The sequence below is a fragment of the Pogonomyrmex barbatus genome, unplaced genomic scaffold (genome assembly GCF_055798465.1).
Source record: "Pogonomyrmex barbatus isolate J1 unplaced genomic scaffold, ASM5579846v1 scaffold6, whole genome shotgun sequence".
Lineage (NCBI taxonomy): Eukaryota > Metazoa > Arthropoda > Insecta > Hymenoptera > Formicidae > Pogonomyrmex > Pogonomyrmex barbatus.
Window position 1 is genome coordinate 9,024,224 of NW_028297160.1, and position 16,399 is coordinate 9,040,622.

The following is a 16,399-nucleotide window of genomic DNA, read 5'->3' on the forward strand; positions in this document are numbered from 1 at the left end:
CATTTCCAACTTAGCTATAAAGAACGTTGGCGCGAGAAATTTTTTTTAATAAATTAATTTCGCAAATCCGACGATCAGCATGCGACTGTTGAGGAAATCAACCCTTTCCTTCGCTGCCCTCAGGCCGATGCGCCCCCGCCTCTTCGTCTTCTTCTTCTTTCTCGTCTTCCTCTATCCTTCTCCTACGTGGATCACGCCCCGCGCATTAATCAATCCATTAAAAACGAGACTCGCGTCCTTTAGAGAGGCAATTTACGGCGCGTTACGGAAACACGTCCTTGGAAACAAAAGGGGAAGGAGGAGAGAGCGGAGGGTGGAAGAATATCGGAGAGATATAGAGGAATCGACGGCGCGCGCTGTTTCTCTTCGTGGGGAGCGAAGTAAGAACTTTCTTTAACGGTGACTTTCCTCTCCCCGGCTTTCCTCGGAACTCCGATCCACTGCCAAGGTGGAAAAAGAGGGAAACGGGACAAGAGGCGTACGCACACGCACACGAGAAGTCGTTTACATACACGCACGATCGCGCGTCGTTTCGCACACGTGTACGTTCGCGGGGAGAGGGGGGGGAGGAGAGGGGGAGATTACGGCGGGGAAAAGAAGGCGGATGCGCTGTTTTACAGAACTTGTGTTGTTTAATTTCTCTTTCATACGAGGGATTCGAGGGACTCTATTGTCATTAACACGCGGCATTATTACAAGTCACCGCGCGCTGGTAGCTTGAGAGAGTTGCGTTATTGCGATCATGGATGTTCGGGATACGTGCACTCGAAGTACGATTGCAGATGTAATTGTCAAATATGTCCGTCAAATATTTGACGGACGCGAATGCACCGATTTTAAATCCACGATAGACTTTAAATGATTATCACGCGAGACTGATGCAGTCTCACGTCGATATATATGTCGTCTTATACATATTATATAACGTTCCTAAATGTTTCGTGTTCCTTCTTATCACAATCCACAATTGCTCAAGAAACGTGCTATCAATTGTTCAAGGTCCTAGGGATCGTTTTGCTGAAAATATAATCTCACTTTAAAAGATGTTAAATAATATCACTTAGAGAAATAAATAATGACAATTAAAAACTTGAAAGTGAAAGACGGGGATGGAAGGAAGGAAGGAAGGAAGGAAGGAAGGAAGGAAGGAAGGAAGCTGGGAAGGGGCATTCGTCGAGGGATGATACGGGAACGACTGGAATTCACACATTCGCATATGTCCTCCATATGTCGAAAAAAGGAAAATGTATATACGAGCCGTCTTTGCCGACACGTATTATGAATATGCATGTACATTGTTCGACTGGATCTCAGATATATATGTGTGTGTACACGAAGCCTAACAGACATGAGAAACGAGACGACGAGAGAGTACAGGTACACTGAGCATTCTGGATGACATTTAAAGCATGCAATTCGAAATGAACTAAACAAATAAACGTGAACATAAATGTAAAACGTAATTAAATATGCGTGACTCTGGCGAGCTGCGTGGCGACTTTTACGAAATCGGTCCCCCTCGTCGTACTGTCGTGTACGGTTGCGTGAACGAGGTAGTTCTCGGGAGAATCACCCCCGACGGACTTTTCGGTTTCGCTTTCTTCATTTTTTTCGATTTTCCGCGATATGCATTTCCTCCCCTTCGTACTCACCGTCTTACGTTTGTACTCAACACGACAGAAACTTTCCGTCTATATATGAAAATTCTTCTCTCTCTCTCTCTCTCTCTCTCTCTCTCTCTCTCTCTCTCTCTCTCTCTCCGAAGATATTCGTGGCGGGGAAAAGATAATTCGTTCGAGAGACAGCTCTAAATCCGAAATCAGTGTCGGGTACTTCCCCTGATTGAAACGAGTCGTTCTTACTTCGTACTCCTCACGGCAGCGCGTCCTGATCATTAATGTGGTGATCGCTGATTGATTATAAATCACCTTCTGAACTCTTAAGTATTGTCAACGCAAATAAAAAAATCGGGTGGAACACCGATCTTCGTCGCGACCACTCGCGAGGCCGAAGCACAAAAAGAAATGTAAGAATGTAAAATAATTTGTATATAGCGATAAAATTATTATTAATATTTCACATTTTATATTTATTTGCGTTCCGATTCCTGGCGAGTGCGAGATTTACGACAGCTGTTTTTCATTTACAGGATTTTAGGGGTAGACTATCGAATTTCTATTGGTACACAGAAAGTGGTTTTTAAGAAATCGCGTTTCAGATCAGCGTCGACTATGTCAATGGGATTTCAGTCATTTGAGGGAAATGTTGCAGCGTCCGAAATAAAAAGAAAACACATTGCAGCATGGAGAACGTCGTTGCCACTTGATGGTATGTCGATGATGCTTATTACGAAAATACGTTAACCGAACAATGATTAGAATAGCGGGAAATGTCCAAATGTTGGACATGCCAAATCGCCATGTCTGTATCACTTACCTTCCGGCTGAAAGAAAGAAGATCAGTTTCTCGGCATTATAATATTTCCGGCAAGACAATAAACTTTCGCAATTTTTTGCAATTTCGGTTTTAAAAACTGGTGCGGTGTAACATAAACATGACTCTAATCTGCTCTTTCTATCGAGGATGTGATAGGTGGACTAAAAAAACAAGTGACAACACAAACGAGTTATTAAACCAAATATATAGTACATTTCTTATTGTATATAAAAATGAAAATATATTAAAATGCATTTGATATTGCTTAGAAATAATAATAATAATATTAATAATAATAATAATAATAATAATAATGCGTGGCAATAATAATAATCGTAGTGATAATCAATCGTAATCGTAGTAATGAGTGTTTGCAATAATCGTACTGATCCAAAGTAGTAATAATAGTAGCAGTAGCGGCAGAGCGGTGGCGGCAAGGTGTAATAGTAGTGATCATAGTGATAACAGCAGCGGGTAATGACAGCACGCGAAAACTCAGTAATGAAACTAGTTACGATAACTCGTCGATGACAACGAGAATACGGGAATTGATAATAATAACAATAATAGTGATCGTAGCAATAGAGATAGCGATGGCGGTAATAAGAACGATTATGATGTCAAATGATAATGCTGACGCTGATGAAAATAATATTAATAGCTATGCTGACGACGATGATAGTTGGTATGCAAGTATGCGTGTACGTATGTGTGTATGTAATGTGCTGGTAATACAATGATAAAAAAAAAAATAATGTTAGAATAACGTAATCGCGCTATATAATAGTGATAATGATAATAACGGTAATAATAGCGACACGGCAATGACGACGGTCACGATGACATCGACGATGCGATTATGTATATAGTTAATAAATATATATTATAATCAAGACATTGTGAAAAATAACATAACAGAATTATCACGGTATATAACGCACGATTTTTTTTTTTTTTTTTTTTTTTTTTCGTTCAAAGTCCAATCCGCATTTGCGAGTAACATAAACGTTGCATCATTGTAATATATACGTTACATCATTTCGTAACATTGTTTCATATATAACGTAACCGTCACTCGATCTTTCTCTCGATAACGTTGCCTTTTACGCAACGCGCAAATGCGACGTGGTCTCGCGAAACGCTTTGTACCAGAACGGAATCATCCTTCCAAGATGGTAGAGACTTTTCCAAAGTTTTTTCGAGTAAGTAAGCCGATATGTTGATTACACAAGTGCTTGCGCTTTGACATTATCGTAAGGCGTTCGGAGAATTTATTCATAACCCATGTTAATTCTCTCTCTGGATCGCTTTTTATACGCGTTTGTAGCCAGCGGTTGTGTGCGAATATTAATAGAGAAAAAGCTAACTGTTCGATATCCACGTAGATATCGTAATGTATAATTCTACTGTAATGCAACTAACAGGAAATTAAAGACTTATCGTATCGTTAGAAAGCTGTCACGCGAAAAAACCCTCACTTTTTTCTATTTTTCTTTCTTTCCTTTTTTTGTGTTTTTTTTTCGCCCTCTTTCCTTTTCGATATCTGTTTTCGATAAAGTGTTCTATCGCGCTTATCATTTAGCTCTATGGAAGTAAAACGGAGAAGTTCTTTACGGGAAAACCATGGAGGTTTTATGGAAAAGTAAATCATATATGTGCTTTGATGAGTAACTACACGATCTCTGCATATTCATCTATAAAAAAAACAAGAAATCATGGAGAAAGAGAAAGAGAGAGAGAGAGAGAGAGAGAAAAGCGGATAAAAAAACTGGGCATGTGCGTCGAAAATGAGAGTGATCTCGTTTTTCACGAGCATCTCAATTGTTGTACTACACAGTCGATCTTAACATTATACCGATTCCTACGTCTACCGGCGCGCTCCTCCTTCAGCAAAAAGAGGAATAAAAATATGAAAAGAAAGGAGAAAAGGATGCGTCTCTTTCGCTTGGCTTATCCCGGTTCCCGTGAATTTGCGCGCGCGCGCGGTCTCTCTCCTCATAAATTTATAAAACCTTTAACTTAACATTTAGGTACTTTTAAGCAACGATTTGGTAACATCAGTCAAACAATTTTCACGCATCAGTCCAATGTATACATACATGTATATATATATATATATATATATATATATATATATATATATATATATGTATATTAGCACACGACGCCTAATTAATTAAAATGAAGGAAAACAAAAAAGAAATATCGCGATGTGAGAAGCGGATCAGTCCAAATTAGTCGATCCAATCGTGTCGCAGACAGCAGCGAAATAAACTATACGTATATATATATATATATATATATATATATATATATATATACACGTAGTAAATATATATATAATGGAACACGTGATTCTCTCTCTCGGACGAATCGGGTCAGCCGGTTATATGCGACTTGCGCGTCTCTTTACATTTCCGATGCGATAAAAGGATCTCGCGAAGCTGCGCGGCCCGCCGCGACACGTGCGAATCAACAAATATTTTCAGTCTTTCCCGTGCTCGGAAGCCTGGTAGTGCCTCAGATCGGACATTTTTTTTTTTTCACAGCAGCGCCTAATCACCAGAAGAGTGAATTCTCGCCCGTCTCATCGCGCCGCGATCTCACGTTTCGTCGCGCGTTTTACTTTTGAATAAAGACCCAATTAAATAGAAATTATATCTTACCGTAAAATCTAATAAAAAATCTAACCAGAGTTAAAATCTAGACTTTAAAATTACGAGCAAATAATTCTACAACGCGAGCATATATTTATCTACGTCAGTCGCGCGTTTGTAATATTTTTGGGAATCCTGCGTGGAAGACCATAAGTGTACATTCGCATTCATAGTTACATTTACATTCATTACGTTCATTTAATTAGCATTTTTTTGTATGTAAAGCGTCGATATCCTCGACTCGCAATGTTTTCGCCAATTGCACAAGGTTCCTTTGCAAAATAAGTCGTAAGTCATTATCAGCGTATCTTTACGCGTATGTTACGAGTACTACATGTTATGTTACATCTCCTGCCTTTATTCAAAAGCGAGCAAACGCGCAACCAAACGCTTCTAATGAAGAATGACGTCCCAGCGGCTGTTACCATACCAAAACTAACGAGTCTTCGATACAACGTAAACCGGTGGTAATCTGTTGGCTGCACGATATCGCGTGTTACAGGAATATAACACAAAAGCGAAGAATTAAACGAACAATAAACAAAGAAGACGCTCAAATAAATCTCTATTAATATATAAATTGTAGTTAAATATTCAGTCAAATTTACATTAATTTCATTAATAATTTATTATTCGCATAATATCGCACCGACCGCTGATCGGAGGACAGATATATGTACATATGTGTGCGTGTGCATTACGTGTGTGTACACGTGTGTACACGTGTATATATTCGTACGCGCGGAGTAATGCACGCGGAAACATACATAAGCACGTCTCGCACGCACACACATATAAATATATATGTGTGTGTGTATATATATATATATATATCCGCAATTATATTTGGCCATTTTTACAGTAGTCACAAATTCGTTTCCTCGAACTCTACTAATTTAAATATTATCAATATCAGTTCTTTCTTGTTCTGACCACTATAAAATTGTCTTCGTTATTCTCGTAATTTAAAGCTTCGTTCTTCTTCTTCTTCTTCTTCTTCTTCTTCTTCTTCTTCTTCTTCTTCGTCGTCCACTCCATTCCCTCGATTTAACAATCCTTTTGCTTTTGTTTTACTTCTCAGCGCAATCTCTTCCCTTCTTATTTAAATTATCTACGCTAATGCATTTCGCGTCGCACGTTATTTCGCATGCCCGTCGAAATGTACCGGGTGCAAAACGGTCCCTTGACACTTTTAAAGTTGTCGCGATATATGTACACACGTCCCGGATGTAAAAGAATCTAGATTTTCTTTTCCGATTCCATTCGGTCCTCAATACGAGTGACAATCGATCCAAGAAACGTATAACCGATAATTTTTCGTTTCTCTTTTTATCTCACCCCAGAAAAGTCTCGTCGCAGGTCAATATTTCCCATATTGCACATCGACATTTACATAGTAACAAACAATTGACTAATCGATCGCCAAAATACGGCCGTTTCCGAATGCGTTTTCAAAGATACACACTTGTTAATCCGGATTATAATGCGGGAGAGGCGGAAAATACGTGCGACGCAATGAGATGCATTCCATAAAACATAGTTTAACATAAATTATCATAGCCTATCTATAAATGCAGTCAACGTGCATGTACACCTGCCGTCAGAGATTGCCTATACGAGCCGAAGTATGAAAACACACCGATATGCGAATATTCGAACGTCGATTCGCCACCCGAATCGAATTCGCGCGCATATTGGGATTTGGGCATTTTCCGAAAAAAAAAAAAAAAAAAAAAAAAAAAAAAAAAAAAAAAAAACAAAAAAAAAAGAAAGACGTACGTATGTACAGCCACGCGTTATTTTTTTTTCTCTCCATTCGGTCGAGTTATGATTCGTCGCGCGATCGGCATGAAGGCTCGAGGGATCTACGGGGGCGCAAATCGACAAATCGGCGGAGGACGCAACACGCATCTGTATATGTGTGTATGTTTGTGTGTATGTTTAGCGATAAAGAAACCTATGATTTCTGCTTCCAATATGTCTGTCGATCAATTGGACCGGTAGGAGAAAAAACTATAAAGAAACTATTTACGGCGTGCACTAAGTGCACGCTGTGTGTTACGCAAGCAGGAAACGCAGGCAAGGCTCATCTCCGACAGGACACTTCGTACACTTCGTTCGGTCGTTCCTCGAGTCTCATTGCAATCCTGCGGCCTCGGTCGCTCACTGGCACATCTCGATTCACGCTGTCGCACAGGCCTACCCTCGGTCCTACCGCGAATCGCTACGGTTCAGCCTTAATAATGCAGTCTCGCGCTCTCCAGTCGCTCCCTCCCTAGTTGTGATGTAAATTTATTATAGCTTCGCTGGTATCCCACGCGAGTCACGCGTCCGGTACACACACACACACACGCACGCACGCACCGTGTGCAATCTTCGCCAATCGTAATTCGGCATCGATTTTGGAGCCCTACCCGACACTACCGTCCGCATTCCGAATGCGTATCAGGAAACCTATCTCATTAGCGGAGATACAACGCGGGGTCGGCACCTCGCTGTTGTAAGTCAACCTCGCTTTAAGCCGTTTCACCGATTCGGGAATGTCCCGTCTTAAGTGCAACTCGACCCATTTCGACGAACCCGTTGCGAAACACTCTGTATTTTAACGTGGTATACGACCTAAGCTAAGTATCGACCCCGCGTCGCGCACAATCTCGCCCGGAGGAACAACCCTCTTTAACGTCGTCTCGGCATCGACGTGACAAACGCGATCGCCGATCGTGTCAGCTCGGTCTCGCATTATGGTGAACACTCACATTCGCTCGCAATTATGCTCTCGACATGTGTTCCCTCATCGTATTCCCGATTCGCGCTCCGCAGCGTATCCCATCCTCAAGAAAATAAAAGATTATCTTTCGTTGATCTAACCGAGCCGCGCACAACGATCCTACTTTCACGCCGACCCGCGTGCATTCATGAATCTTGGCTCTGCCATTCGCGATTAGCCGTTCGCGTAACACAAAACGGTGATGTAAACGGTCATGTAAACTTTTTTTTTTTTACCAAGCGTGAATCGTCGTGGTTTTACTAAAATATAACGTTCAGGTTATATGTGGTGACAAGTATGTTCGTATACGGCTGCCTGCCTATTTGTGATCACTCGGAATGCGAGTGATCTGTCGGCTTCGGACATAACGCAAGCGTCCGAGAGAACGTCTAAAATTTCTTGAATCCTCTTCGGATTTTTTTTTTTTTTTTTTTTTTCGTTTTAAACGTTTTCCGGACCCTTGTGTTATCTTGGCATTAACAGTAACGCGTATCCCTCCCGTCATCCTCCCGTCCATTTGCTCTCGAATCATCGACCAAATCGAATTATCATTAAAAAGTCATGAGAGAGAGAGAGAGAGAGAGAAAAAAAAAGATGACGCGACTATTCGAGAGATTCGATCGAAGGACGCTCCGGAGCGCCGTGGCACGCGAAATGAACGAGAAGAGACGTACGGAATGAAATATTCCGGCCGGATACCACGAAAGTGGAGTAATCTGTGGAATATATTATAAAGCGGGAACTCCCATCACGTGATGCCGCGAAACGGAAACAGCCGTAATATAACGGTGCAAAAAGAGCAAGAATAATAATAGCAATAGTATAATACCAATAATATTAATAACAATATTAACAGCAATACTAATAATCGATATAGTAATGATAATAATTGCAATATATAATATGAGTAATAATAATAATAATAATAATAATAATAATAATAATAATAATAATAATAATAGTAATAATAATTAATAGTAATAACAAAGTAAGGTACTTTATGTAAAATTCGTTAGGTAATCGTAAAAACGAATAGTACGAATAGTAAGTCTATATAGTATAGCCCGCTAAAGCATTTAATATGGAATGAATATATTAGGGTAAAATATATGCATATATATGTATATGTGTGTGTGTGTATATATATTAAACCATTGCATCTCACTTTTCCCGATTCAAGCGCGACGACGAAAAATTACGATATAAGAATATTTCTCGCGGATCTAGGCTAATTCGATTACCCCCCCCCCTCCTCCCCCCACACATAGAAACCATATCGCGTTTCTCCCCCCCAAGCCATCGGAACCATGTAAATCGGGCAATATTTAATATCGAAATTATTAAACACTCTCGAATGACGCGCCCATATTTCCCGCGGGGCTCTCTTGCAGTCTTATCGAAATTTATTTTTGGACGCTTCTACCTACTATACTTAGCTGGACGAATGTGTGTCTCCGACACTAAAAGCCTTCTTCGAATAGTATGGAGTCCCATTCTCGCGTTATATCGATCTAACTAATAAAGCCTAAATTAATTCGCGTTTCATAGCCAATGAGCGCACTTGACACGGTTTCGACAACGGTTTCGCACCCCCTCCCTACCTCCCCCTCAGCCTCCCCCATCGCGAAACAATGCCGAAGCTTTAGCCAAAGTGCGTCTACAATTAAATCCCAAACTAACTCTCGATCTCGCGCCTGAGGCAGCTATAATCGCCGATGAGTTTGAATCTCCGCGTTACAGACGTCGCGTCTGAACGAGCTTTGTATTTTATTCCGCGAAGAAAGAAATCACGATAATTGATGCGAGTCACAAGAATCGCTGTGTCTGTAGCATTGAAAATTGTACTCAACGAGATTACACCCTGCCAATCTCTCGCATAATATTAAAATCGGCGTTCGCATATACATCCAGTTTATTGTACGATCTGACGTGCGATCGATCATCTATACATTCCTGCGGTGTATAAACCGAAATTAAAAAAAAAAAAAAAATAAAAATACAAGAAAAAGATACGTACTCTAGAAAAAAATAAGTACAAGTAATTATAAAATTAAGATTACTTTGCTCTATTTTAAAATCAATTGGCACTGGGTCCCGTAAACCATAACGCCAGTGTGTGTACGTGAGTGTATATATATATATATATATATATATATATATATATGTATATATATATGTGTGTGTGTGTGTGTGTGTGTGTGTGTGTGTGTGTGTGTGTGCCGCGAATCTTACGTGTAAAAATCTAAGTAATCGCTTCTGTGAATTACGTGCGGTAGGTGCAAATAAACGATTTACTAACACACACACCTTATCGAGAATCACGCGTCGATTAGAACTCAACTCGAAAATCAATTCGGGAAATTCGACCCTAATTTCAATCATCTTGATTGCACTCCCAGTTCAGTCTCATACTTTTTCATCACAACTTTGTCAACTAATTAGATCCTAAAACTTCCTTGAAAGTTCTTCGGGAGTGCGATATCAACGTTAATATCACCGTCTCGTCATAATGTCCAATTATGAAATAAAATGGGAATATATATATATGTATATATAAAATAACGGCGCGATTCTCTACCGATTCCCAGCTCGCGCATGATAACGATATTCACCACGTATACTCGCAGCAATCTGGAAGCACTGATTTCTCGCGCGAACCGACGTTCCCCTACATTTTCTTTTTTTTCCTTTCTTTTTTTTTTTTTTTACAAAAATTGTTGCCGACCGGCTGAGACACACGAGGAAGATTTTTTAAGGACACACGCACAAACATCGTGAACACAATGGCGACATTCGACGCAATTCCCCATTGTCTCTCGCAGAATAATCGAGTTGTTTCCGATAATCGCATCTTCCTCGAATGATCGAGTGGCTAAAAGAATCCACAGACCCCCACGCCTCCCATGGTCCCAAATGTCAAACCCATTATGACCGATGTACAATCGACAGGCGATAATATAACGTAACAATTGCGCTTCAAGTCTCGTACAAAACGTCGGCGGTCCGTTACTAGTCAAAGGTCCGTATCAATTTTCATACCGTATACTTATCGCTAAAGTGTCCGTCCGACTCTCATCCCGATTTTCTGTCGGCTTTATACGTGACCCTCGTGTCGAACACCCCCCCCCCCCCCTTGAAGTCTGGATCGGCAAATCGCCACGAATTATTTTCGATTACGCATCGCGGCTTTCTTGGTTTCGACGTTTCTAATAATCGTAATCGAAAAGATATCACGGCGAAATATATATATATATATATATGTATATATCATTTCGAAACCATAGGCGACAATGTAACATAAATTATTCTCAAAGGATCATGCGTCTCGACGGACTAAACAAGCAAAATCAAACGGCTGCTACGCGTCCAGCGTTAAATACACTCGGCAACGATTGTGGATCGATGAATCGTGTAACAGGCTAAAATCGCTCCAAACGATGTCGCTTTTCTTTTTTTCCTCTTCCCCCCCCCCCTCCTCCTCTCCTTTTTGGCTCAGACAGCGAGAATTCGAGAAGAGAACGACGCGATATTCTCCATGGATGGCCACGCTGTCGACGGCCTAATCGATCGCACGGCCATTTCGAACAGCGCGGAACTTTTTAGCGTCTATTAAGCTCGTTTCGTGGTGTCCCTTGGCACGTAAGACACGCGCGTGCGCAATCACTTCTATTTCTGCCTACGGTGGTAGATGCTCTTGTGATTGTTCAGGCTGTTGAGCGTCCTGAACACCTTGTGGCACAGCGCGCAGACCGCGCTGTTCAGGGGCTGAAAGTGCTGCTGTTCTTTATGCCGCTTTAGGGTGAGCTTCGTGGAGAGTGTTTTGCCGCAAACGTCGCACGTGTAGCAGATTCCCGGTGGCAGCAGGCTACCGTGTAACGGATGCGACAGTCGCATCGCGAGGATCGCGGAGGGCGGACCTGAGATCCCACGCGATTACGCAACGTGTTTTTTTTTTTTTTTTTAGATTTCGATCGTGAGATTTTTTTTTCCCCCGATTCAACGGAAACGCCACCGAAGAGATGCAAACGTAAGAGAAAGAGAGACGCAGTGGCGACATAGAGTTGATCATTTTTTTTTTTTTTTTTTTTTTTTTTTTTTTAATAAAACAGTAGGCAAGCAAAGCGAGACAGAGAGGGAGAAGTTGCATGTGTAAGTTGATAAATATAGCAGATAGAATAAAAGAGAAGTCGATAAACAATGCGATGAAAAGTAGATTTTAAATGTGTGTACGAAGAAATAGAAAGAGAGAGAGAGAGAGAGAGAGAGAGAGAGAGAAAGAGAGAAAAGACAAAGATATAGATGCACAAGAGTAGATAGAAATATAAAATGTAAAACAGAGATATACAGACAGATATACATAAATGCAGATATGAACGAATGTAAAAGAGGGAGAAAACGTGAAATATGCAAAGAGATTAAAAAAAAAAGAGAACAAAAAGATAGAGAGAGAGAGAGAGAGAGAGAGAGAGAGAGAGAGAGAGAAAGAATGAAATCAAGTACCATAGTCCGTTACATATGCATCGACACCCAATTAAAAAGAAATATTTCCATTACGAACCAATATTTGTGGTGTAGGAGGCACACGGAGAGCCACGTGTGTGGATGGACCCCCAGCGCAAGTCCGTGTTCGTGAAGGTAGCGGGTAGGTACACACAGAACAATGACGAACCAGAGCCAAACGTATAGCCGAGCGAGCGGGACCGGGAACAAACAAGAACAAAGATACGACTGCTATTAATATCACTGGACAAGATTAGTTACGATACGCTGCTAAGTATTCTTGCATGATTAGGGCTAGAGATAGGGTGAGATATGCCGAGGTGTTAGGGGCCAAAGGCGCGAGGTTCTCGCTTACGGTCAAACTTCGGGCGGGTCGATCGGGAGGGATGGCTCGGGATGGATTCGAGGGGGAAATGGATTCGAGAAAGAAACCGGAATCGATCGAGAACAGATCGGCAGTGGTATCGAAGGAAGTCGTTACTGAATATCCACCGATACTCTTACTGACAGCCTGTTGGAGTGTTTCCTACGAGCCACGTACGTTGCTCGAGTACTTCCTTTCTGCTGCATCTTAGTCGCAGAGAGGTATAAAATGTGGCTCGGAGCTCTGGTTTGTCATTGGTCATGCATAATAAGCGCGATGATCGTAGACCGTCGGAAGTGCGATTCTCGCGGATTTCTCATACCGTGACCAGAAAACAAAAAAAAAAAAAAAGAAAAAGAGAAAATGCTCATTTTACTGCATTTTACGCGCGTTACTTTGTGGTCAACCTATATCACATTTGTTTCGTATTTTCACTTATGAATACATTTACTGTATTTCTAGTTTACGTTAGAGACGCAAGTGTTAGCAAGAATTTCATGGCAACGAAAAATCCGAGAGCGAAAATTCAGACAAAGACCGTCGCCGTCATTGTTTTATTGTGATCATGAATTAAAATATTGAATGACGTGAACGTGAAGGTATTATAAACGACTCGTTAATCAATGATCAATATAACATCGACATTTGACTCTTGCTTTATATTTATCCGACAAATCGAATATTGCGCTTAGGGCTAGGAAAAAAATTCAGAAATAACTGATAAGACAATAAGTTATACTTCAGTGCGTTCATTTATCGTAATGTATGCACTTATGAGTTATCGAATAAAAAACGGAAATAACGCCCGATGAGAGAGAAAGAGATTCCAAGCGAGCTTAACAAGCAACGAAATGTCCGCACATACCTTTCTCCGAGCTGTAAAAGTAAATGTGCCACTTTCTTCCGGCATATTAACTGACTTTCGATGGAAAAGGAGTAGTATCTGTGGTGTCAACAGTAGAGGCGACGACGGTAACGATAACTAATATATAAATATATATATATAAAATAATAGTAAACGGTCACAGTAGAGAGAGTGTAATAGTAGAGGCAATAGTAGCAGGAGTGACAATAGCAGCAGCAACAATAATATGAAAACTTGCCGATAGAGAAAAATGTTAATGGCGATAACAACTACTACACACATCAAATAGGAGAGATACATAATGATAACAATCGATTATAAAAATATCTTATTTTTCTTTTATAGATAAGAGAAAGGACGATATGTTCAGGAACGAACGTGCCTTCCCTATCCCTTCCCCCCCGCCCTCCAAAAGAAAAAAAAAAAACGCGACGAATAAGCCAGAATACATTAGCACGTACATACGCGCGCACGCGCACTCTTGCGCGTGCACACGCATGTGTTCAGTGTATGTGTGTGTGTGTGTGTGTGTGTGTGTGTGTGTGTGTGTGTGTGTGTCGATAAACGTGCATGTACCGTTTTATTTTTAGCGATTGTAATCTTTTAATGCACGTCTTGTTTACTTGTGAACAGCTTCGACAATTTTGCTCAACATTTTTTTCAATAATGTCTCTCTTGAACGCAAGTGTTTGATCAATCTAAAATAATAAGAAACACATCGCTTCAAAACTGTAATTAATAAGAGGACAGAAACACTGTGTAAATGCTGATACATGCACAAAATAAAGCGTCGAAACGTGGAACAGTTCTGAGAAACTATGTTGAATAACAATACTTATAATTCATGGATGCTTCTCCCAGTGCTTGCACTTTAAAATATCAACGTTAATTCGTTTTTGACGACAGACTCAAATAAAAATGTCCAAAGGTAAAATTAATTTCTAAATGAGTAAATCTCGTTCAAATGATGTGATGGGCGCAAACAGAATTTTATAAAAAGAATTAATGAGACTCATATAATATATTTATATTACGTTTTCGATTTAATCATAGAATTTTATAATTAAAAACGACATAAAAATATGAAAACATTAATTTTCCGTATAAATATCGCGGAAGACTTATCAATTCTGCAAATAGCGCTAAATAAATTGATAATACTAAATAAACTGATAACGCGTGTGTCGTGATGTAAATATATCTCAAATCCCTGAAAACGAAATCTTATTGCTACATCACAGCAAAGGAAAATCTATCAGAGAGATGTAGGACGTGGGAAAGGACAAATACACTAATATCGGGAAAGAAGGAAAAATTAAAGAGAAAAATTAAAAGGAGGAATGAAGGAAAAATGAGTGGCTATTTTATCCAATTGCCTTGTCTGTAGGAATGTGGAGAGCGTATTACGAATAAATTAGATACATTAAATAATATTTTATTATCCCGTTTTTGTACCGCAGCCTTTCCTAGTACCGCCACGTAGGGGCGATAAACAGAAAACAGAACTTGTCTGTGATTACCGTGTGTGCTCGTCACATAAATAATATATAAAAATAACAACAAATCGCGTGGCCCATTATCGAAAATCGAAGGAGTTATATTTATCACATAAGTAATCGCTCAAATTCTTAATACACACGGACCTTCGATCCGATCTTTCGCCCATATCGCAACGCTATTTACAGATGCAGATAGACCTTATTTCTCATAAAAAATATTAATGCAGCTTTGCGTGGATTGTCGCTCGTCTACTCGACTGGGCGGCAATACTTGACTCAACTTTCCGACTAACGCAGTTTAAGCTTCGAAAGACGTCGCTCGTCCGACCTGCAGTTTCATCACCGATCGTCACAAACGGAGACATATTGCGCATACGACAGATGACTGATTACGTCACGATTATTTTACACCCCTCGGAGGGATATATTCGTACGATCCGACCTGCGTTCGCAAACCGAAATAAAAAATAAATTCGCCTCATGTTGACGCGTCATCGACTCGAGAGATTCAATAACTCGTTTTTCGTAATTCCTCCACACTACTGTGATGAGCCGTCGACGTTTACGCTAAGTCACATCAAGTCGCAAAACAATCGTGTACGATCGATCGACTTTCTTTCGCACTTTCGCACTTTTCGCCTGTCCTTCTCGCCAGTGTTTGGACACGGTATAGCAAACGAAGAACCGAGATTTCTGCGTTTCGAAAATCCGTCGACTTACATACTCCGTCATACAAGGAGAGATCGTGCGTGCGTTTCGATCGGCGGCGATCCCAAAAATTTCGGATCGGATCGGATCTTAATCGATCGTATCGAAAACGACAACATACGTCTATGTCGCGTGAACATCCGGTACATCCTCGTCACTAAGAAACTCATGATGACAGAGGGAGAGAGAGAGAAAGCGAGGGGAACAAACGGCGAGCAATCTCATCCCATTCGTGGATGTTGTTGAGCCTGGTGCTGCTGCTGTTGCTGTTGTTGCTGTTGTTGCTGCGCAGAATAATTTCTCTCGGTGTGCTCTCTCTGATCTCTCTGCCATTCGCGGACCTGTGCTACTTCCTTTCTCTGCTGCTCGCTTTTGTTGTGCTGCCGATGGTAGATGCTCTTGTGGTTGCGCAGACTGTTTAGACTGGAGTAAACCCGCTTGCAGATGTTACAGATCGGTTCCTTGCTGGGCCTGGTGTGCACGTTCTGTATATGCCGCTTCAACCGCGTTAGGGAGGTCAGGTTTTTGTTGCACGGCTCGCATCGAAACTCATCGCTCGCGCCGCTGCCGGCCAACAGACCTGGCGGCAGAACCAGACACACA

At 40.8% G+C, this 16,399-nt stretch overlaps 1 protein-coding gene across 7 annotated transcripts in view; it reads right to left on the reverse strand.

The window, feature by feature from the left end:
- Window positions 1-16,399, reverse strand: part of LOC105423173 (uncharacterized) — a 57,325-nt gene that overhangs the window by 830 nt on the left and 40,096 nt on the right. For 2 of the 7 annotated variants that reach the window (XM_089082300.1, XM_089082298.1), the window contains exon 7: window positions 2,624-11,777. The exons of 2 other annotated variants lie outside the window; for them this stretch is intronic. In XM_089082300.1, the coding sequence (XP_088938426.1) occupies window positions 11,527-11,777 (251 nt within the window). In that variant the 3' untranslated portion in view covers window positions 2,624-11,526. Of the gene's footprint in view, window positions 1-2,623; window positions 11,778-11,928; window positions 16,377-16,399 lie in introns of those variants that run through there. 3 more of the 7 variants (XM_089082296.1, XM_089082295.1, XM_089082293.1) reach the window with 2 other exon arrangements.